Below are 24,343 nucleotides of genomic sequence, written 5' to 3'. Positions count from 1 at the left end.
TTTTTTCACAATTAAATGATATTTCGTTAATAATTTGAAACTGTCTTAAGATAAACCCCCAGCGGACCATGTAATTTGGTTAAAAAAAGATAAACAAGTTAGACATTAACCGCTTTGTTATTGAATCGCTTCACAAACAGAATACGAATATTTTAAAAATTAAAAAGGACTTCATTGGTATATCGAGCAATCCAGCCTACATCTGTGTAGGCATAAGGATGGCAAAATAATCTGATCCGACGGATACCCGATACGAAACCCAAAATTTTGGATTTACCGAACCCGATTTTTTGGATTTGGATATGGATTTAATTTTTAAACCCGAAAATATTTGGATTTGGATTTAGATATTAGGTATACAGATCTGAAACCCGATCTGAAATCTGAAACTCTATTTGAACCCGATCTGAACCCGAAATCCGAAAAAAAAACCCGAATTATTATTATTATATATATATATTAATTATATATATAATATTAGAATTGTATATATTACACATTATAATATTATAATATATATATATATATATTATATTATACATTATACATATTATTATATAATTTTTAGAACATATATTTTTATATTTATGTTAAAAATTAACTAATTATAAATTTTAATGAAATATAATTATTCAATCATTTAAACGGTTGATAAGTTTTATAAGGTTAACAAAACATTTTTAGTAATAAATTTAAAAACTAGGTATCAATCGAGTTGATTTTTTTAATATTAGCTATACATATAATAACACAATTAATGATGTGGTGGCGTGGTTGAAGATGACACGTTAAAACTCTTTCTCTACAAGTCACGTGTTCGATCCTAAACACCTGCAATATCAATAATTATACAAATTTTCAGATTTCGGGTTTGAGTTCGGGTTTCGGGTTCGGATATGAATATCCAATTCAAAAAAATTCGGGTTTCGGGTATACCCGAATCCGATCCGAAATTCGATGGATCGGGTTCGGGTATTCATTTTCGGGTATTTTTCGGGTTCGGGTATGGATAAAATTTTCGAGTTTGGATATGAATTCTGCAATACCCGACCCGATCCGACCCGATTGTCATCCCTAGGCATATACTTTTATTCACGATGAAAAGTTTTGGAAACAAATATTTGTATAGAGATTTGTCTTCAGTCTAGTGTAGAGTTTGTGCGAAAAGGAAACTGCCGCATAATAAATTAAAAGGTTGAGGGATGACTGTGGTTTTGAATTTTGGTACTTAAGCTGAGATGTGAAAAAACACAATGGATCAATCATTTTTATGGAATAAACATTAAATTTTAAAAAAATATTGGAAGAAAATTCAAAAAATAACGTATGAATCTACTTCTATCACCTAATAGGCTAATATAGGCCTTGTCAACGGATATTCGTCTTAAATCCCCATCCGTTTCATTTATTATTGGATTTTTTTATCGGATCGAGTTTTTATAGGCCGATTCATATCCGCTAAAAAGGCCTCGGATCGGATCGAGCTTCGTTCCGTTCTGTTCCGTTCCGGTATGCTGACAGGCCTGGGCTAATTCTTTACCACACATCAACATCCTTAGCTTTTTTCTCTGTTTTATTTATTTTTAATGTACTTACTCTTTCTGGATTCGGGCCATATGTAGGGTCCAAATGCCAATGTTGCATCAGCTTCAAGTAGTAGGAACTCATCGTGTTTCAAATTGGGATCAACTGGACACTAAATTAAGTAGTTAACTTTTGGTACTTGGGTTAGAAAATGGAAAGTTTCGAGACATGTTTTAGACATGTTCTCGATGTAATTTCCTAAAAATTAATTGTTGGAGATTGTTTATTGTAATGAGGACTTAAACTTTCATGTTTGGATCTAAGTCATTTTCTTAGTATAATTCATATAGAAATTGAGGTGAAGTTAGTAACTTGAAATGGGTTTGTTGGTTTTGTCCAAAATTAATTAAGTAAAGATGGGTGTAGCGCTTTATATAGTACCATGTGCAAGAGTTGTATATCAACTACTAAGACATGTGGATGTGCATGGTGTTATTGTGTGCCTCGTGCGCGCGCGCCGCCGCCGCCTCGTCATGCGACGCCATGACAAGACTCGGGTCGAAGAGCGATTTGGGCGAATGTCTCGGCGTCTCGTGTACGCAAGACGACCTGGGCGAGGAATTTTACTGCTTGTTTAATTGAAATAATTACTGACTTGTTAAATTGTTTTAATCTGAATATTGAATCTGTGTAACAGGGAATATCAACAACAAATCCTGATGGTGGCTGACTAGTCAGGATTTACTATAATAAATCCCGATGCGCGCCTGGATCCTGACTATTATGTTTTCGTTTCTGGAAATATTCTATTAAATGCATATTAAGTCAAGATATTTATTTTAATTAATGCATATCTTCAGTTACGTTTTTATTTTGTATAACATACAGACTAAAATGTTTGGACGAGATGTAAGTCAATCACATAATAGTAAAACCCTAGTTGATATCTCTCTCTTTTTCTCTCCTCCATAATATACATATTATAACATAGGTTTTCTGGGCGAACTGAGGTACGCGTCGTTGTTGAGCTCTACGTATTTGTGGACGAAGTACACAGTGTTGTTTTATCCTGGAAGCAATATTGTTGCAACCCAACACAGCGTACGTGGGACAATAATCTCTTCAAGAACAATCTAAACTTCTTGAAGGTTAGGCGACTCAGCTGTTATTGGTTCTTTCAGATTTGTTAAAACTTTTGTTAGAGCTATGTGTTCTATCCTCTCTTTGTCAATTCAGTTTCTGATTTATCTTCTTTTTTGCCTTCATGTTTTATTTCGTAATTTGATTTATTGCATGTTTTTGTTAATTTGTGATATATATAACTACCTCATTGTTGCGTGTAGTGTTAGTTTATTACCCAACAATCTTGAAGAGATTACATGTTATATTGTGTAATTAGCAAGATTGTTAACGAAGCTGGTGATGTTCTCAAGACTGTTGAGACTGCATCTGGTTCTGGTGGTACTGCATCCATTGATTGGACCACGTATCATTTTCCCCAGCCAATTGATTCATCGAGTATGCCTGATAAATTCAGTGGTAGAGCTTCTTTTTCTCGTTGGCAGAAAAAGATAAAGCTCTGGTTAAGGGTATATGGCTAGTGGTACAGTATGATCCTCATGTGTTGGATCAAGAGAAGGCTGAATATGTTAAGGCTTATGTTTTATGGGCTGAGAAGGATGAGGTGGCTAGGGCAGCCATTTTGGAAGTCTTGGCGAACACCTTCTTCGATATTTATTCATCAGATGCCTGTATTGCTAAGGTCTTATGGGATAATCTAGACCAAAACCACAATACTGATTCTCAAGGACTTGATAAGTATTTTGTGACTAGGTTTCTTGACTTCAAACTGGTGGATGGAAAATCCATGACTAAACAGGTTCATGAGTTTGAGATGTTGGTTCATGCTTTAGGTGAGTCTGAATGGTCTTTCCTGAGAAGTTTCGAGTTATGTCCGTGATTGAAAAACTCCTTAAGTCTTGGGAAGAGTTTTCTCTCTCCTTGAAAAGACATAAAGGAGATATCACTTGGACTAGCTTGATGTTGGACATCTTTGTGCAGGAGCAGCACAAGTCAAAACAAGGACATGTGATGCCTGCTGAACATGGGAGCTCGAAGGTGAATGTAGAGATTGTAGGACAAAAAAGAAAGGTAGTCACTAAGAAGGCTAACACTAAACCTGACAAGAAAAAGGCTAATTAGAAACCAAAGGCAAACAAACCATGTTGGTCTTGTGGATAGGTTGGTCATTGGAGAAAGGACTGTCCAAGTAAGAAATCTAAGAAAGCTGGAGTGGTAGCTCAAGCAAATAGTGTGCTTGGACCTTGGAACCACGAGCAGGCCTGTAGCTAACATGGTCGTTGGTGAGGTTGTTGCCTCTGGAACCGATGATGGGTATATTATTTACAACCTTGTACTACTTTCCAATGATTTGTCACATGAGTGGTTGATTGATACTGAAGCTAATGTGCATATTTGTACTGATATTAGTCTATTTTTATCTTATCAACAGACTCATGGAGTGACAATGACGATGGGGAATGCTAGTGCTGCATAAGTGCTTGGAATAGGAAACATGGACTTGAAGTTTGCTTCTGGGTGGATTCTATCTCTCACTAGAGTGCATCATGTTCCCTCCATTCGTAGAAATATAATAAGTGGAAGTTTTTTAGTTAAAAATGGCTTTGAACTTCCTTTGAAATGTAATAAAGTAGTTATTATTCATACCGGTACATTTTTTTCGCAAGGGTTATTTGTCTGATGGTTTATTTTTAATAAATGTTGAACCCGTTTTGGGTGATTTAATTAATGATAGTGTTGCACCTTCTGTTAATTTTGTGGAATCATCTGATTTGTGCCACTTACGACTTGGTCATTTAAATTTTGGTGCTCTAAAGAATATGATGAATTTAGAGTTGATTCCAAAGCATGCCATTGATAAGAGATCTAAGTGTCAAGTGTGTGTAACTGCTAAACAAACAAGAAAGCCTTTTCACAATGTTGTTAGGGACTCAGACTTGTTAGATTTAGTTCACTCAGACATATGTGATTTTGGTGGTGTGTTGACTAAGGATCACTGTAGATATTTCATTACTTTTATAGATGATTGTAGTCGATACTATTATGTTTATTTGCTTAAACAATATGATGAAATACTAGATAAATTCATTATGTATAAAAGTAAAACTGAAACATAAACTGGCAAAGTACTTAAACGTTTGAGGTATGATAGAGGTGGTGAGTATACGAGTACCTTGTTTAATGAATTTTGCACAAGCAATGTATAGTTCATGAGGTTACTCCACCATACACACCTGAGTCTAATGAAGTGGCAGAACGAAAGAACATAACTTTTAAAGACATGATTAACAGTATGCTGATTAATTCTGGGTTGCCTAAGTACATGTGGGGAGAGGCTCTGAATACGGCTTGCCATGTTCTGAATAGAGTCCCTCTGAAATATATGGACAGGACACCTTATGAATTATGGAGAAAGCGTAAGACAAGTTTGAGTTATCTTCGTGTGTGGGGGTGCCTTGCTAAGGTGCTTGTCCCTGAACACAAGAGAAATAAACTAGGTCCGAAAACTGTTGATTGTATTTTTCTGGGCTATCTTGAAACCACTACTGCTATGAGATTTTTAGTATTAAAATCTGACATAGATTGTATTGTGGTGAATACGATAGTTGAGTTTCGTGATGCAACTTTCTTTGAGGAAGTATTCCCTATGAAGATTGGTATACATTTGGGTAATTCCGAGGATGATCCCACTCACACATCAAGTTCTATTCATGATAATGTGGAAAAGATGACAAATGTGAGGGCGAATCTCGGTATTAGCTCTACTCATAATGAAGTATAGGAACCTAGAAGGAATAAGCGTGCAAAGGTAGTTAAGGACTTTGGAAGTGATTTTATCACTTACAATGTCGAGGATGAGCCTTTTACTTTTTGTCAAGCTATGGATTCTTCAGAGTCAAGGCATTGGAAAGGCGCTGTAAATAGTAAAATTGACTCAATTATTCTCAACGGAACATGGGAGTTAGTTGATCTCCCTCCCGGGTGTTCTACTATTAGATGTAAATGGATCTTCAAGAGGAAGCTAAACCCTGATGGCTCAATAAATAAGTACAAGGTCAGGCTAGTTGCTAAGGGCTCTAGACAAAGGGAAGACATTGACTATTTTGATACTTACTCTCCTGTTGCCCGAATGACAACAATCAGAATGCTTATTGTATTGGCTTTTGTATATGGTCTTATAATCCATCAAATGGATGTAAAGACAACTTTTCTTCATGTTGACCTTGAAGAAGAGATTTATATGGATCAGCCTGAGGGATTTGTTGCTTCTGGTAATGAGAGGAAAATGTTTAGATTAGTCAAGTCCATCTATGGCCTTAAACAAGCACATATAGGCTGGCATAAAAAGTTTGATGAAACTGTTTTAGACTTCGAGTTCTTAGTTAATGAAAATGACAAGTGTGTCTACTATAAGGTTAGAGGTAATGATTGTATGTAGATGATATTTTGTTTTATGAAACCAATATTGAGATTATTAACGAGACAAAAAGTTTCTTGAAGAGGCACTTTGAAATGAAGGATATGGGTGAGGCTAGTGTGATTCTTGGAATCAAGTTGACTTAGTCAACTGATGTAATAACATTATCACATTCTCATTATATAGAGAAATCTATACTTGAGAAGTACGGTTATTTAAATTGTAGAATCGCTAGTACATCATATGATTCAAAAGTTCCCGTAGTCAAGAATAGTTCAGGAGTTCCTGTGTCTAAGTTAAGGTATTCTCATATTATTGGGAGTTTGCAATATCTTGCTAATGTGACAAGATCAGATATTTATTATTATATTTCTAAGTTAGCTATATATATAAGTTGTCCAAACAAGACTCATTGGGAGGCACTGGATAGAGTTCTTAGATATCTCAAGGGAACTATTTCCCTTGACTTGCATTACCGGATATTTTCGGGGGTACTCGAGGGGTACAGTGATGCAAGTTGGATAGTTAAGAATCTGGTTCCAATGGAGTAACTGGATATGTGTTTACCCTTACGGGTAGAGCAGTATCTTGGAAGTCTTCTAGACAAACTTTAATTACTCGGTCTACTTTTGAGGCTGAGTTGTGTGCACTTGATTCCACGAGGACGGAGGCTGAATGGTTACATGGACTCATGTCAATGTTACCTGTAGTAAGCAAGCCGCTTCCTTCCATTTATGTCCATTGTGATAGACGTACAACTATCGATAAGATCAGAAGTGTGAAGTATAATGCTAAGACAAAGAGACACATCCATGTTAGATTGAAGTCTATAAGGGGTCTTGTTTCTGATAGGATTATTTCTATATAGTTTATAGGACAGCTGATCCGCTGACTAAGGGGCTTGGGCATGTTGTAGTCCTTGAGTCGAGGTTGGGGACGAGACTTGTAACCCATCATGATTCATCAACAGCGGGAACCCAATACACCTGGGAGGAGATCCCTCTAAGTGTATTCAATGTGGTAATAACAAGTTGTAAGGATAAATTGGTAGTACCTCTACCATATATATTTAGATACTTATGTATCTGAGTCTATCCCCTGTAAACCTTAAGAGGTACTTGCACTGCTAGTTAGCAAGAATTTTAATAAACTCTGATGGAAACAGTTTTGGATCGGGATTTGATAAATACTGATGGACCAAATACTGTGTCAGGATTTATAAACTCTGAATGGGGAAGTCGTAAGACTAGATGTTGGCAGTACATCTTTGGAGATGCGCAGCTAAGAGAATGCAATTGTGAGGTTCACATTAGAGGAAAGGGTTATTCCTTGAAGCATTCGACGAACATGATCGAGACATGACCATAATATCTCAAAGTCGTAGATCTACACCATAGCCTTTTGACTTGTCGTCGTCTATGGAGTGTGGTTACACCAAACGGTTAAAGATCCAAGGTGAAATATTTCATCTATATCCGGTAGCCATCGAAGTAGGGGACTTAGGAGGGTTCCAACCCGGAAGTGTACTGACTCTGAAAAGCAAGTCATGATAAAATCTGATATGCATTTCTGTACAGACTTGTGGGGGATTGTTAGAAAATGAAAAGTTCAAGGCATGTTTTAGAAATGTTCTTGATGTAATTTCCTAAAACTAATTGTTGGAGGTTATTTCTTATAATGAGGACTTAAACTTTCATGTTTGGATTTAAGTCATTTTTTTAGTTTAATTCATATAGAAATTGAGGTGAAGTTAGTAATTTGAAATGAGTTTGTGGGTTTTGTCCCACATTGATTAAGTAAAGAGGGGTGTAGTGCTTTATATAGTATCATGTGAAAGAGTAGTATACCAACTACTAAGGCATGTGGGTGTGCATGGTATTATTGTGTGCCTCGCAACGCCACGCGACGCCACGACTCGGGTCGAGTCAGGTCGAAGGGCGATTTGAACGAATGTCTCGGTGTCTCGCGTACACGAGGCGATCTGGGCGAGGAATTTTACTGCTTGTTTAATTGAAATAATTACTGACTTGTTATATTGTCTTAATCTGAATATTGAATATGATTTAGTGACACTAACAAATCCTATGATTTACTGACACTAGCAAATCCCGATACCTGGTCAGGATCTACTGACACTAACAAATTCTGATGGCGGCTGACTAGTCTGGATTTGCTGTGATAAATCCTGATGCGCGCCTGGATCCTGAATGTTACGTTTCTATTAAATGCATATTAAGTCGGAATATTTATTTTAATTAATGCATATCTTCAGTTACGTTTTTATTTTGTATAACATACAGACTAAAACCTTTGGAAGAGATATACGTCAATCACATAATAGTGAAACCCTAACTGCTATGTCTCTCTTTTTCTGTCCTCCACAATATACAAATTATAACATAGGTTTTCTAGGCGAACTGAGGTACGCATCATTGTTGAGTGCTACGTATCTGTGGACGAAGTACTCTGTGTTGTTTTATCATGTAAGAGATATTGTTGCAACCCAATACAGCATAAGTGGGGCAATAATTTCTTCAAGAACAATCTATATTTCTCGAAGGTTAGGCGACTCAGCTGTTATTGGTTCTTTCAGATTTGTTAAAGTTTCAGTTTCTGATTTATCTTCTTGTTTGTCTTCGTGTTTTATTTTGTAATTTGATTTATTGCATGTTCTTGTAAATTTGTGATATATGTAACTGCCTCATTATTGTGCGTATTGCTAAATTATTAGCCAAATACTTGGTAGTACTCAAAGTAGTTTACTCAGGAGCTCCTGATGAACTATTCCTTGTTTGTGTTAAAATTTGTTGCAAATTTTATTTCTATATTACTGATACTAGTTGGTAACCGGTGCGAAGTACGAGCCCAAAATTAAAAATAATAGTATCACATTATTATTTGCACTGAAACTCATAATTCGTGCAAAATACAGATCTAAATATAATATATAAAATGCTGTTAAAAATCGAAGTTAAGTGTAACTCTAAAATTTCACCGTATAGTTCTAGTTATGCATGCACCCAATTATTTACTTACATAAATCTGACATGTTAACTTATTAATACGATTATTTTAAAGTAAACCGACGCTTGGATGTTCAGCAACAAATAAAAATTGAAGGGAAATAAAATATACAGAGAGTAGAAGTTAATTTTTGTCAGTTGAGATTTTATTACATAAAATTTTAAAAATAGTTGTATAATTTTCCAGTGAGTACCAAGATTTAGCACCTAAACATGGTTTCCTTATTAGTATAGATAGTTGATAACTCGTGCGATACACGGGTCCGAGACTAAAAATATCGAATTAATATTTGTAGAGAATTATTCATAATCCGTGCAAAACACGAAATAAAATTAATATATTAATATCAATATTAAATTGGTACTTGCAAAAAATAGTTATGTGGTTAAAAAGAATCGAATCAGTTATGAAATTTTCCACTATAATTCTAGTTTTGCATCGTTTTACTTGATATAGAAATCTAACATATTAGTTTTATTTTTGTGAAACGAATTGTATCTCTATCTTATGAACCAAATATTTGTTCTTTAGATAATTTAATATTAGTTAATATAATTTGATAATTATCTCAAAATTAGCATTTTCAATATAGTTTATTTAATATTACTTAATTATCGATAAAAATTAATTTACAAATTAAAAGTAAATAGATGTTATTAAACTTAATTTAATATTACTTAATATAATCTAAATACAGCCCATTAATTTAGAGTAAATAAACGTTGTGATGGACAGTAACAAATACAATTGTTAAATCAATAATTTTCAATTTAAAAGTTAATAAATGTTACTAAAGTCATTTGCTATTACTTAATTATTTTTAAAATAATACTATAGAAAATAAAGTTAACAGTGAATAGAAGCCAATTCGTGTTAATAGTTTACTTTGTAGTTAGTAGTTTTTCAAAATAAAAATAAATATATGTTATTTTACTTAATTTAACGTAATTTAATAAAATTTTAATATAATTTATAAATAAATAAAGTTTACAGAGAATATAAGTCAATTAGTGTTAGTAATTTACTTAGTAGTTTGTAATTTTTCTAAAATTAAAAATAAATATAAGTTATTTTACTTAATTTAACGTAACTTAATAAATTTTTAATATAATTTATTAATCGTTTAAAAAAATTATTTTTATTTTATAAAGTAAATAGACGATTGAATGAATACTAATTAAAATGAAATTAAAATTTGTCTATATGTAAAGTTTATTGAGCAACTTATGTGAGGTAAGTACCAGATTTGGTATTTTGGTACTTTTAGTAACAAATTATAAATAGATTTGGCTGAGCTACTATTGATTTTGTGAGTCGATGTGCGAATAATGTAATCTCAAGCTGCATATTCTATGTCAGGTCCTATGGAGTGGATTCATACTGTTCCTGATTTTATTTCATGTAACCTTGATTTGGAAGCTCATTAATGCAAGTACGTTTATTAAAAAAAAATAAAATAAATAGATTTGGCTCATAGCTGTTCAGGACTTTCATAATCAATCACTTGCAGATATCTATATTTTAGTTGTTCAATGTTTCTTTACTTTCTTGTAGGAGGTTGGTGTTGGATTTATGATCTTTATCAAATATGACTCTCAATATTTCACAGCTAAATATGCGTGTTAAAAGTCAAAACAACACTTAGGAATGGAGGGAGCATAAGTTTAAAAGATTCAAATTTTAGGTCATTTTTTAGTTAATCAATATTTGCTTCCTTCATTTTCAGATTGTTTAGGAGCTGCACTAGTTGTTCCAGTTGCCAACTTCTGGTGGCCTCGTGTTCCTACCAGCCTGTCAACTTATGGTGACGAATCTGAAGATACGACAGCAAGGTGATTACGAGTCTTTGGTTCAGGACATGATTATCGGGTTCAGAAACTGGGAGTTTGTTGCAAATTTATTCCCTAACAATGAAGGCTCAGTCCACATTTGGCAAGGCTTGGAAGATATAGTAATTCCACATAAACTTAATCGATATATTTCCGAAAAGCTTCCATGGATTCGATACCACGAGATTGCTGGTATTGGACACCTTTTACCATATAAAGGCAACTATTCTGATGTAATTCTGAGAGAATTACTACTTGTATGAACGAGGTAATATTGTAGTTGTAAGTTGGTAAAACTTAATCAATTTTGGATTAGACTCTCGATATTATGAAATTATTGTAATTAAGGTCATCTCACTTATCCTTTATATATAAAGATTTCGTTTTTTCTGTTTTTACATTTCACATTGCAAATCAGATTGTGTTAAATTTACAAGTATTTAAATACTTTTCTACCCGCTTATCACGTTGCTTTGCTGTGAATCACATAGAAACCAGAGAGATAAACAGCTTGCTTGTAATAACATAGTTTATCTCAAGTTGTTGGTGGTCTAATCTAAGTGTTTGATCACCGGTTGTTGGAGAAGATGGAATGGCCTGCTTATTATTTAGATGAATACGAAAAACTTGTTACGCGACTGTCACCTCCCAGGTTCTGATGCAAACTCCCGATCAATTTTTATCTGTATACAATCTTAGATAGTATCTTAAAATAAAATCTGGTTTCATCTTTGATTTTTGGTTTTCGATCAATTTTACTTGTTGAAGTCGACTTTTAACACTTATAATGTTATTGCAGTGTCAGGGTCGACAATGCTGGTTGTGCTGATGCTACGCGTATTATTGTAAGCATTGTTTTTTACACAGATATGAACTGTTTGTATCACATAAATTTTTTGAACGCAATGTCAAGCTTTTTTGATTAATTTTGTTCGTATTTTTACAGATTGACGGTGTCAGAAAACATGAAACTCTTCTAGAAGCCATTCAGATTATCGCAGATCTGGACTTGTTTATCAAGAAAGCTTATGTTTCTTTTGATGGAAGATGGTTTATGGATGGTAAGTTTGATCATATGATAAGCAATTCTTGTTGCCAAATAATTCTTTTTAGGTGATTTGTTTTGATAAGTTATATATCTTTACTGATCATGTTATGTATGTGCAGTTTTTTATGTGACTGATTTGGAGGGAAACAAGTTAACTGATATAAGTGTCATCAACTACATTGAACAGGTTCGTATCACAATATGATATATTGGTCATATCACTGATCTCCGAGCCTTAATTTTTGTCTATCATATTAATCGAAACTGTAATATATCTGTTACTAAATTTGTGGTACTTGTTTTGTTTCTACAGTCTCTAAGTAAAATCCAGTTTGTTGGTTCCAAAAGCATTGAAGGTTTAACGGCATTAGAGTTGACAGGATCGGACAGAGTTGGTTTACTCTCGGAGGTTTTTGCAGTATTGTCCGATTTGCAAGTTAATGTGGTTGAGTCTAAGGCGTGGACACACAATGGAAGAATTGCCTCTTTAGTTTATGTCAAAGACTGTGATTCAGGATTACTGATTCAAGAAGAATCCAAGACTGAGATGATTGAAACATGGTTGATGAATGTTCTTAAGGGGGATAATAATAGTGGAAGTGTTAAAACTTTGGTTTCTTTAAAAGTTATTCCCACAGAAAGAAGACTTCATCAGATGATGTTGGCTGATCGTGATTATGAACAAAAACCAATATTTAGGACTAACTGGGAGTCATCAATTGTTTTAATTCAAAATCGCTTGGAGCGAGGTTATTCTGGCATCAATGTTTATTGTAAGGATCGAGCTAGGCTCCTCTTTGATGTGGTTTGCACTCTAACTGATATGGATTATGTCGTCTTCCATGCCGTTGTCAACACAACAGGAGACACGGCTCATATGGTATCTTTCTCATCAGCATTTACAATTTTACAATAATAAGTTCTATAAAATGTGCTTTGATCTGATGAACACTTTGTTTTTTTTGCTAAGCCTGATGAACACTTAGTTAATTTTGTTTTAGGAATTCTTTGTTAAAAATACAAATGGAGTACCAATTAATTCAGAAGCTGAAAAGCAATTTGTGATACTTTGCTTACGCGCTGCCATAGAAAGAAGAGCATCAGAGGTACTATATTTTCTATGTTATATATTTATTATTTGATATGAGTTCCTGTCAGATTTCCAATTTTTACCAACTGTTGAGATGTTTTGTTAGCAGGGTGTGCGGTTAGAGCTACGTGCAGAAGACAGACCGGGATTATTAGCCGAAGTAATGAAAACCTTTAGAGAATGCGGTCTAAATGTGATAAGGGCTGAGATTTCGACAACATGTGATATAGCTCGTAACATTTTCTATGTAACAGACACGGTAGGAAATGCAGCTGATACAAAGATGATTGAATCGATTAGACAGAAAATCGGACTTGGTAACCTAAAAGTGAAGGAACTGCCCTTGACATACCAGTACAAGGCAGAAACATGTGATAATCCACCTTCAACAAGTTGTAATGGGGCATTTTTTAATTCACTTGGGAACCTAGTGACAAGAAATCTACGCTATTTAGGATCATTGATCAGACCGAGTTCTGGAACGATTAAGAGGCAAATTGTATCGTCTGTTTCTTCTGTCTTTAGGTTTTCAACAGAGGCTTTTAGGACATGTTTTCTTGGAACTTAAATGAATAAGATATATTGTAAAGACTAGCTTTGTTTATTTCACATTTATTTGATAAACCTGTAAATACTAGCATGCAATATTTTCATGTTGTTTTTTGACCAGTGTCCCATTCAGATCTGCAATTTTATAAAACATTGACTTGAATACTCATATCTGGTAAATTATAAGTTAGAGAATATACATCAGTTGCTTTGTCAAGGACTGAGTACCAGTTGATACAGATAACACACACCCTCCTCGAGTTTTCTTGAAGCTAGAATGCAGAATGAAATGTTTTGTTGTTTAGCAATCGGAACTAGAAGTGGGAACACAAGATATGCAGAGAGGCAAATGGTTCCCTGCAGCTTGCATTAGACGATATCAGCAGGAAGACCAATCAGAGTTTCGTGTTGCACATAACAAACTCCTACGGCAAACCAGCCTTGGCAGATCTATCAGGTAAAAACTATATCATCGCCTTGCAAATTGCAGTATAAAACTTGTTATTAGGTGGTATTAATCATTATTACCTCTGAAATTAATGGTCATGCTACTAGAACTTAAAAATTTATAATCCTGCCAGTGACAATTGACAACTGTTTAATTAGTTTTTAGCTGGTAGCTAAGTAATTCCATACCGATAATCTGAGAAAATTTTGTTCCCCTTTGTCATGTAAACAATGTAGCCAAAAGTTTAACAAATTCGAAGGATGTTCAAATCATTCTGGGATCTCATACACGGCAGGAAGCATCTCGAGTTGCAGAAGTTAGTAATCAAGGTAATACCCCATGTTCTCACTTGCTGATTCAACTCCAACATGGGCCATGGAACACTGGCCTTTGCTTGTCCAAGCCTCAATATCCAACCAATATTCACAAATGAAAGCTGTGGCTGCAATGGTCCAGACTTGGGATTGGCATCGAGTCAATGTAATATTCGAAGATGGTACTGATTTGGCATTTGGTAGAGTCATCCTTAATCTTTTAGAGCCCTTACAAGAAGTAGGAGCAGATATAAGCCACCTTGTTCCTCTCCCATCTTTAATAGCTTCGTCATTTTCTACAGAACTTCTAAGTCTTAAAGGAGACCAATGTAGAGTTTTTGTAGTTCACACATCTCTAAATTTGGCTACTTACCTATTTCATAAAGCGCAGGAGATGAAAAAGAAGGAAAAAGATTATGTCTGGATTGTCACCAATACAATCACTGGTTTTCTCCATTCTTTCGATGTTACCACCATTAGGTCCATGCAAGGTGTTCTAGGAGTCATGAATAATTTTCCAGAGTCTAGTTTAAGATTTTCAGAATTTAAAAAAAGATTTCAAAAGAAGTTCAGTGTCGATTATCCTGAAGAAAGAAATAATGAACCTGGGATCTCTGCAGTTGAGGCCTATGATGATGCTCTGTGGGCAGTTGCACTTACACATGCATTGAGCAGAAGAAACATGCCGTTTACTGAGAAAAGTAAATTGTATTCAGATAAAATTTCTTTTGTCGACTTCAATGGCTTGACTGGCAGAGTTCAATTCGTTAAAAGAAAATTAGCCCCATCTCATGTGTTTGGAATTGTCAATGTGATTGGAAAGAGTTATAGAGAACTTGGAATTTGGTCTGAAGGATCAGGTTTCTCTAAAAGCACAGATGACAACGATGTCTACGACTCTTCTATGCAGCACTTAGGACATGTATATTGGCCTGGGGAACCATTGCATACACCAAAAGGATGGGCACTTCCCAATACGTATCTCTGGATTTTGGCGAATTGGTGTACCTACTGAAGGTATGTTTAAACAATATGTAACTTAGAATAATGTGCATGGCAAGACCAATTTAGAATAATCTGATTTTTCATACTATCATGTTTATTTTGAGTACTGTACTTTATGTTCTGCTGGTATACAAATAGACTGAGCTTTGTGTCTTGTCTTTTTGGCTGTATTTTTGAGTGACAGTAAACAGTAATGATCCATACATTTCAATGATTAAACCTAGACTACATAACTATTCTATTGGCCAATACAGATAATCTGTATCTGGAAGTGATACTAATATACACAGTGTAATGGTTATAATAAGCTGATCAGGAATAAAGACTAATGTGAGTCGAGTGAGTATAGATGAACTAATATGTTATGTCTTTGAACCAATGACTGAGATCGAATCTAAGTTCGATGCAATATATGGATCTTCAGGAATTTCTGCATCACTGACCTTTCTAGAGAATCTTCTTCGTTGATGCCCCCAATGTTTTAGTACCATTGTCACCACATTACTTATTTGTTGAGTAAACTTTGTAGCTCTCCTCCTCAGTCCATCCAGAGCGTAGATTGTTAGAGCACCCGTTGTTATGCCTCCTGTTAATGCAAACAGTATCCAAAAGCTGTTAAGGCTTAGACTAATTTCATCATCGTTACTTGAGTCCACTTCAACACACCTCTCAGACCCAATCATTTTGTCCTCTAGTTCTCTAAGCTTCCCGCTTTCAAATACTTCTAGTAGTGCCTTGTTCACATCAGTGATCATCGGAGAACCCTTTGAAAATGCCTGATAAAGAAGTGGACATAAAAGTTCTCTCATGTTTATCATTTATATATTAAGTAATAATGTTTAATAAAGAATATGTTAACTGACAGACTTGTTAGAGTGCACCATTTTTGCAGAAATTTAATTTTTAGGTTAGACTATCGAAATAGGGACGAGAAATCACTTACGAATCCGAATCCTCCTACTTTATATGTAGGTCCAGCTACAACAAAGCTCTTGCAGTACTTGGCAAGGAAAAGTTTGAGATAAGAACCATTCAGAAATCCAGCTGCGATTTCTCCAGTTTTAAGGGCCTTGGCATATTCCTGTGGTGAACTAAAATTCTTCAGGTTATATGATTTGAAGCCCAATACTTCCTCTAGATATTTAGCAACAAATGCTCCTTTCCCGTACCCAATTTTGGCATTCTTAGTCTTTAGCGTCTCAATGTCAGAGACTGTTGGTTCAAGCTTCTTGACAGTGAGCATGCTAGTAAGACTGGCAGTATAACTTTGTGTGATGACTAAAGCCACAAAGAGCCAAACTACTATTGATATCCGCGACAAATTGCTGTGAAGTTTCCCCCCTGAATAAGTTCAGATAATTATATTAAAATCTAAAATTGGAACTCAGGCTTAGTTGTTTTCTTAAGTTCATAATTAGTGGCATGCAAATTATACCATTTAAAGAGAAGAGCGTCGTAAATGATAACCATATCATAACTCCAGCTTGATCTGTTGCAGAGCCTCGAAGTTTCGGGCTGTGTTTTCTTTCTATCAGCCATATGACAAAGCCATTGTAAATTGTTAGAGCCAATATAAGCAGCCACATGGCTTTTGTGAAGGGCTTCAAAAACAACCATGCTTTATGGGGCATTTTCGATTGGACTGGTACCAACATTGCCAATGCTGAATCTGAATAGGTGTGTGTGAAGTCCGCGTGCTTACATCTACCGGCTAGCACGGACACATCACCAACCACAGCATCAAACTTCTGCTTCATGCGAAAAATCATGTGACTACTTGATTGTTACACCATGTGAAAAATGAAAGTGGAGTGACAAGTTATGCTTACCTTTAGATATATTTGCTCTACTAGAGAATCGTATGTCCCATTATAAGGGATGAATTCATATGACATGTAATATGGTAACCGCGCTTTGACTTCACTGAAAATATCAATCGCGTATCCTTTGCAAGAAAAGTTATTGGTCAGAGGATCATATACAACATCTACAAATTGTTTAAACATAGATTCAGCGGGTACACCAATTTTCAGAGGATCTGTGCTGCTTGGAATGATCCATCCTTTTGGTGTGTGCATGGACTCCCCGGGCCAAAACACTTGTCCCAAGTTCTTCATAGAGGAGTTATATGTAGATCTATTATCTGTGTGCTTTGAGAAGCCTAATTCTTCTGTCCAGATTCCAAGTTCTCGGTAGCTCTTTCCAATTACATTAACAACTCCAAATATATGTGATGATTCTAATTTCCTTCCAATGGCATGTATTCTACCAGTTATTCCATTGAAGTCAATTAAGGACACCTTTTCAAGAAATGTTTGACTTTGGTTGGTAATTTGATTGTTCATTTTAGCCAATGTCATCGCCACTGCCCACAAGGTATCATAGGCCTCCACTGCAGAGATCCCAGGTTCGTTGTTCTCTTCTTCCGGATACTCTATGCTGAATTTCAAACGAAATCTTTTCTTGAATTCAAGAAATTTTGAACTGATCTCAGGGAAGTGTCTTTTGACCCCTATGACACCTTGCATTGAGAAAATGGTGGTGAGATTGACAGAATAAAGTAGATCAGTAATTGTGTTTGTAGTAATCCAGACATAGTCTTTTTCTATCATTTGCATCTGATCGGCTTCTTGAAATAGGTGAGTGGCCAATTTCAGTGATGTATGAACCACAAAAACTCTGCACTGGTCTCTTTTAAGCCTCATAAGTTGTTCTGACAATGAAGTGGCGTAAGGTGGGAGTGGTACAAGGTGCCTGATTTCTGCTCCTACATCTTGTAAGGATTTGAGGAGATTAGGTATGACTCGGCCAAAGGTGGAATCAGCGTCCTCTTCATATATAAAAGTGACCCGTCCCCAATCCCAAGACTGCACAATTGCAGCTAAAGCTTTCATTTGTGCATCTTGGTTGGATTTCGATGCTTGAACAAGAAAAGGCCAGCGCTCTATTGCCCACATTGGATTTGAATCAGCAAGTGAGAAAGTAGGAATCTGACCTTGGTTGCTGATTTCTACAACTCTTGATGTTTCTTGCCAGGTATGTGGTCCAAGAATGACTTGCACTTTCTCTGAATCAATCAATCTATTGGCTGCATCAATAACATCAGTAAATAAAACACAAATTTAAAAGAATGCATAATTGGTGCAGCTTAGCTACTAGCCAGTAGTAATTTAGACAGTTACAGTATCCTATTTCCTGTTGCTTCCTATGGCACACTTGTTGAAACTCAAAACTGCACTAAGATTTTTGTTTTAATTTTCTTCTTAAATTAATTTCTTACTTGAATGGGCTGATGATCTATAAACGGTCTACTTTTCCCTTTTCAACTTCTGTTTATTACCTAGTTCATAATTGTAATCTTCTACATTTGGATCGCGCATTGATAGGGTAAATATGAATAGTGAAAAGTTCACAGTTCAAAAATTAAAATCTAGTATCCTTTGCTCCAATTTCAGAGATAAATATTTGAAATGACTTGAAAGTTCTAAAATTAACCAGTATAGAAAAGGATGGATGTGACAGTGCTCTCAGTGCTTGACATATAAGTGAAAAGATATCAGAGATTTCATTTTACTTGAAGATTAATTACAACTTCAGTAAGTATTTCTAGTTCTTGATGTTGGGGGTATTTTACGTGGAATGCATTACTGATGAAGGTTTTCCTCTCGTGTGGTTTGGCACTCTCCAGTTACTCTTATTGCTTGTTTGGTGTACTTCAGAATAAAAAAGAAAGTTTACCTGCTAGAGCTGCCATGGCAGGTTCCCCTTGGGAGTTTATCACCCGCAAAACAAAACTCTGATTTGTTTGTCTGTTAAAATCGTCTAATGCCATCTGTAAGGAAACATTTGCCTCCATACCAGCACGAGACGTGTTGTCTATAACTGCACCAATAACCACCTGTGTGCTTGTTGCTTGCTTTAGAGAGAACATGAACACCAAGGTAAAACAGACGATAAAGTAATAATGAATGATGCTCATTCCCTTTTGTTCTTGCTTATTCAGTTAGATGATAAAACTCAGCTCCAAAATTTTCTTAAAGCTTTAATGCTTAACATCATACTATGTAGTGTATTTGTTCAGTTATTTTTGAAGGTTTTAAAAAACTAATTGACAATAACTTTTCTATCAATTAGAATTTATTTATTGAGAATACTTCCTCCAAGAATGCAGATGGAAATTCAAGTGATGGTGAAATTATTTTTCAGTTGAAACATTCAACAACTGCAGTCCTCCATGTTTCTCCAGCTGATGGTTGACTCTAAGGTTCGAATTTCATTATTCTTTCAATTGATTTAAACTTGTACCTTTTTTATCTATTACTCGTCAATCATACATTAACGTACAAATATTGTATTGCTAGAACTTACATTTTAGTCTTTGCATACTCAGTCATGACTTAGACATTGAGCAGGATTAGGAACTTCAGATCTCAATACCGACATGATCTCATGGTCCGTTTGACATTTTCACTTTAGCTGAATTTCTTCTAATTCTTCATCTACCATTTTCTAGATGAGGTCATAGATTTAGATACAAAAGGGTAGTTTTTGGTTTTTGAAGTATACAGAAAATGATAATTGCAGGTAGCTCTCAGTTGAAACAACCCTTTAATGCCTTAAGTAGATATGTATAAGGAAATTACCTACTAAGATCCATTGTCCACAGAACTTGATAGTGATATGAAATATCACAATGTAATGTTTTGTCTCTTTCATCATCTGCTAGAGAAGTAAATGACCAACTTATAGTCAAAGCAAACCCTTTCCTTTTATTTTAAATTCTTCAATTCTAAATGTAACAGATCTCCATATCTTTACTATAGTCAATGATTGAATAATAGTGAAAGTAAACTACAAAGTATCTGCTCAAACCCAAATTGTTTATAGTCTAAATTAAAATATAGACTAAATGTGCTGACTTTGTAATGGCTTGCACAAGGCAGAAGAACTCTGGCCATGTTTGATTTTTCTCAAAATAATTGTTTAATACCAAAAATTAATAGTTTTTGATAATCATTACTCTTAGAATGGGCGGTGTGTTAGATTTTTAAGTTGATGGTTAAGTCGGATTATATTTTTCTTCCGGTGTTTTAGATTTTCAAATTGATGGTTTAGTCGGATTATATTTTTTCTTCATGAGTGGTCCGGTGGGTATTACCATTAAACTATTATAATCTTCATCATTCACGACTTCTGCCGAGTCTGTGTTTGATGCCATAGGAAGAATTCCTGGAAGTTCCACATGATTAAATTTTCCAAGGAATTGTTTTTGTTTTGGAGATGTTACTCCTTTGTACTGTAATGTTTGTAGGATGTAGAATGTAGATTTACTAAAGCACATGTTTTGACTTGGACTAACTTCAGCTTTATTAATCGATTTCATTTCAATTTTGCTGACATTCTGAGTTCTAGTTCTTGAGCTTCCAGAATCCTGGTCTGATATGCTTCTGGTAGTGCCTTGTTCATAATAGTAATTACTGGTGAACTCTCGGAAATGCCAGATGCTATTACATTAAAGCTCTTACAGTACTTGGAAAGGATAAGTCTGAGACAAGAGAAGATCAGTCGATTAACACCGCTTATTGCCGGATCTTATTGTAATTTTGTTTAAGACCTCTTCTACAATATTTTATCTACACGTCCTACTAATGCCGGAGTCTTGTGTACTGTTGTAATTTATATTCGAATTTCAACCTACATAAATGATGTCGTTTATTAATGTCCAAACTTTTGTTGCTTCATTCCTGTATGAAGTATGAACAATAAATGATTCTAGATTATTCTGCAGCTATTGTGTTCTTGGTTGGATGAATGTCGATAACGGTTACATGAATCATCTGCTAGAGCTGCCAATGCAGGATCCAGCGGGACTTGATCAAGGCACTTGTTTCTCGTGTTTGTCTTCCTACCCACACGGGATGTATCATCAATTATAGCTCATCACTCCTGTAATTGTAATAAATATGAAGCTTTGAAATGGAAAGGCCAATGAGTTAATGACCCTCACTCAATTCGGTATATTTACGAATTCCGTATATTACACTAGTAAAATTTCCACCGAAAATTGAACTCGTAATCCTTACTCGAATAATAATTAAATTAGTTACTAAATTAAATCTATTTATGCTTTACTCGTATAATAATTTAATTAGTTATTAAATTAAATTTAATTATATCAATTACTTCTTCCACCCCAAATTACTGGTTATATTTGACTTTTACGCGTATTTTAAGGTGTATTGATCGCATATTTTCGTTAATTATTTTTTAAATTTTTCTTCTCGTGAACAATAATTTAAATCTAAAACTTTAATTCACAAAAAAAAAATTTAAAAAAATAATTAACAGAGATATACGATCAAGACACCTTAAATTATATGTAAAAGTCAAGCATCATTACTAATTTGATATGGACCGAGTATATTACGTAATTGGTAATAAAATATAAACTAAATAAAATGCTACTTGCACAACTTAAAAGACATAAAGTATTTCTGTTCACTTTCTGCTGTGCACAAATAAAACACAAAGCTACTTCATTTCAAAGTTAAACATATATTAAGTTACAAACACTGTGTCTTTGTGTATCTAAATATCTCAACACACATGGCTGCATACAGAGCAGATGATGACTATGATTATCTATTCAAGCTTGTTCTAATTGGAGATTCTGGTGTGGGAAAGTCAAATCTTTTGTCCCGATTCACTAAAAATGAGTTTAGCTTAGAATCAAAATCAACCATTGGTGTTGAATTTGCTACAAGGACTATTAAGGTTGATGACAAGATTGTTAAGGCTCAGATTTGGGACACTGCTGGTCAAGAAAGGTCAAATCTTGATTTTAAAGTTTCGATTTTTATAGAGTTTTGTTTTTGTGATCTGTGCCTGTTTGTTTGTTTGAAGTGCATTGATTTTGGGTTGAAATTGTAAATCTCGGGAAGCCCTTTTACTGTTTATGTGTAATGAGTTGAGTTTAGTTGAGATTGTTGGATTTGTGTGTGTTGATGTTTTGACTTTTGAAGTTAAAGTGTGTGTTGCTTGTTTGAGATTTAGTATGGATGTTGATTTTGTAGGGTGGAGATGTTTTTGTGTTAATTTGAATGGTTATAGATAGTTTTCTTGTTTGGGTTGATTGGAATGATTTGGATGTGGTGTGTGTTTGGTTTGTCGATTCGAAGCAAATGAGATGTTTTTGTGTTCTTGGACAGGCTAACTATATGTTTAACTATATGTTGTCCGATTTGGAAACTAAAAGAAAAGTTTCAACTTCCCCTTTAAGTTTATAAAATGTCTTTAATGTTTTGCTAGGGTAATGTTTTATGTATTTTTAATTTGGCTTAATGCTTAACATATGCGAAACTTTGAATGTGAGATTTAACGAGTTTTTCATATGACTGAACAGTAAATCTGCTTAAATGTATCCCATCACTTTGTCTGCTTCTTTTGGCTATTTCTTTGGCATCGTATTGCTTGTTAGCCTGTTAGTGATTATAACAATGTGTAGATGCAATTCTGATTTTGTACCATCCTTTCTTGGGCTGAACAAATGAGAGCATATATTCCTTTCTTAGGTTACAATTAAGTGCTGAACTGTGAATCTTCGGGTAAATATGCATATTTTGGCTTCTGGGGTCTTTAGGGTTAATTCGCGCTAAATAACTTGTTGAGTTGTTTCGTACTTCACAGAAAGCGGAGGTATTATGCTTTGATATATTTCTATATTAGCATTTTTTTGTGATATTTTAGCTCAGATGGCACATGTCTTTGTTGTGCAACCCATATTTTTTAGAAAAAAAAATATATTGAATATTTTGAAGGCATTCTTGTGGGTATTTTACATTCAGTGAAACTAAACAGTAGAAGCTGTAGTGAAACATGTTTCTCGAAACTAAATCTGCATGTATTTATTTCTGTTTAGCATTTGTTTTGGGATTCTACAAATGTACAAGTTTTACTTGTAGATGTAGAATGTTTATAATGTGATGATTTCTGTAGCAAAATTCTATTACCAAACTTATTATTAAACTTCGATTATCATCAGTAATAGTTATTGGCTTATAACAAGTTAAAATCTTATAAATTACATTGGTTAGTACTGATAGCAGAGATTTTTTTCTGCTCAGGTACCGTGCAATTACAAGTGCTTACTACCGTGGGGCAGTTGGTGCATTGCTTGTGTATGATGTTACTCGAAATATCACCTTTGAGAATGTTGAGAGATGGTTGAAAGAGCTAAGAGACCACACAGATGCCAATATTGTGATAATGCTGGTAGGGAACAAAGCTGACTTGCGACACTTGCGTGCTGTTACCACTGAGACTGCAAAGGCTTATGCTGAGAAAGAGGAGACGTTCTTTATGGAGACGTCAGCCCTTGAATCTATGAATGTTGAAAGCGCATTCACTGAAGTTCTTAGCCAAATTTATCACGTAGTCAGCCGAAAAGCACTTGAGGTTGGAGAGGATCCTGCAGCACTTCCTAAAGGACAAACAATCAATGTTGGCTCCAAAGATGATGTTTCAGCAGTCAAGAAAATTGGTTGCTGCTCTACCTAATTACACAAGCATGGCATTGGTGAGTGATTGATATTTTGGATTTTCAGAACCAAACCCATTTAACAGCTTAAGTTCCTTGACAAGCCCCTTTAGTTTATCTTTTCGATAGTTGGAAATGGTTTGAGATTGTATGAGACATAGTGCTCAGATTATATTCTACACAGAAGAAATGGAGCATTAATTTTGTTCACATATCTTAAGCCACTTCTTCTGCACCTCTATTTTGTTCTTTGAATTTATCCCCATCTAGTTATAGAAGTATTTTACATTGTATTCTAGCTTACTGCTCCAGTTTATCAAGATAAGTCTGAATTTTTGATTCGCAACTTGTATCTAATACATTGAGCTGAATGTTGGTTGTAACTTTCACGGAATGGTGATGGCTTATTAATTATCCTAGCCATTGTCGAGTCTCTGCTAGTATGTACACTGGCAAGATGGATTAGAAAAAGGAGCCA

The 24,343-nt window shown here is 34.8% G+C and overlaps 4 protein-coding genes and 1 long non-coding RNA gene across 6 annotated transcripts; 4 read left to right on the top strand and 1 right to left on the bottom strand.

Annotated features, from left to right (window-relative positions):
- The first annotated feature begins 11,462 nt into the window (after positions 1-11,462).
- LOC141713857 (ACT domain-containing protein ACR8-like) lies at positions 11,463-13,581 on the top strand. Its single transcript, XM_074517424.1, has 7 exons — positions 11,463-11,527; positions 11,675-11,720; positions 11,822-11,936; positions 12,043-12,110; positions 12,237-12,803; positions 12,925-13,029; positions 13,123-13,581. Exons 1-7 carry the CDS (start codon positions 11,463-11,465, stop codon positions 13,579-13,581), a joined length of 1,425 nt encoding a protein of 474 aa, XP_074373525.1.
- A 768-nt stretch (positions 13,582-14,349) lies between these two features.
- LOC141713856 (glutamate receptor 2.2-like) lies at positions 14,350-15,339 on the top strand. Its single transcript, XM_074517423.1, has one exon. The coding sequence runs from the start codon at positions 14,350-14,352 to the stop codon at positions 15,337-15,339; it is 990 nt and encodes a 329-aa protein (XP_074373524.1).
- A 224-nt stretch (positions 15,340-15,563) lies between these two features.
- On the bottom strand, positions 15,564-19,308 carry LOC141710584 (glutamate receptor 2.8-like). 2 transcript variants are annotated; one of them, XM_074513156.1, is made up of 6 exons: positions 19,068-19,308; positions 17,159-18,417; positions 16,765-17,077; positions 16,273-16,670; positions 15,996-16,105; positions 15,690-15,915 (listed from the first exon to the last, which is right to left on the bottom strand). In XM_074513156.1, the coding sequence occupies exons 1-6, from the start codon at positions 19,306-19,308 to the stop codon at positions 15,831-15,833; spliced, it is 2,406 nt and encodes an 801-aa protein (XP_074369257.1). In that variant the 3' UTR covers positions 15,690-15,830. The 2 variants fall into 2 exon arrangements, with proteins under 2 accessions (XP_074369256.1, XP_074369257.1); XM_074513155.1 differs by having other exon boundaries at positions 15,564-16,105.
- Positions 18,240-21,310, top strand: LOC141710585 (uncharacterized). Its single transcript, XR_012570968.1, has 3 exons — positions 18,240-18,365; positions 19,089-19,593; positions 20,742-21,310. It is a non-coding gene; the product is annotated as an uncharacterized LOC141710585 (long non-coding RNA).
- Positions 21,311-21,821: 511 nt separating this feature from the next.
- Positions 21,822-24,163, top strand: LOC141711643 (ras-related protein RABA1f). The gene is made up of 2 exons (XM_074514239.1): positions 21,822-22,156; positions 23,453-24,163. Exons 1-2 carry the CDS (start codon positions 21,936-21,938, stop codon positions 23,883-23,885), a joined length of 654 nt encoding a protein of 217 aa, XP_074370340.1. The 5' UTR covers positions 21,822-21,935; the 3' UTR covers positions 23,886-24,163.
- The last annotated feature ends 180 nt before the right edge of the window (positions 24,164-24,343 follow it).

Source organism: Apium graveolens, chromosome 3 (assembly GCF_009905375.1).
Source record: "Apium graveolens cultivar Ventura chromosome 3, ASM990537v1, whole genome shotgun sequence".
NCBI lineage: Eukaryota > Viridiplantae > Streptophyta > Magnoliopsida > Apiales > Apiaceae > Apium > Apium graveolens.
Note: the sequence above shows the minus strand (reverse complement) of the source record. Positions and strands in the feature narration are given on the sequence as shown.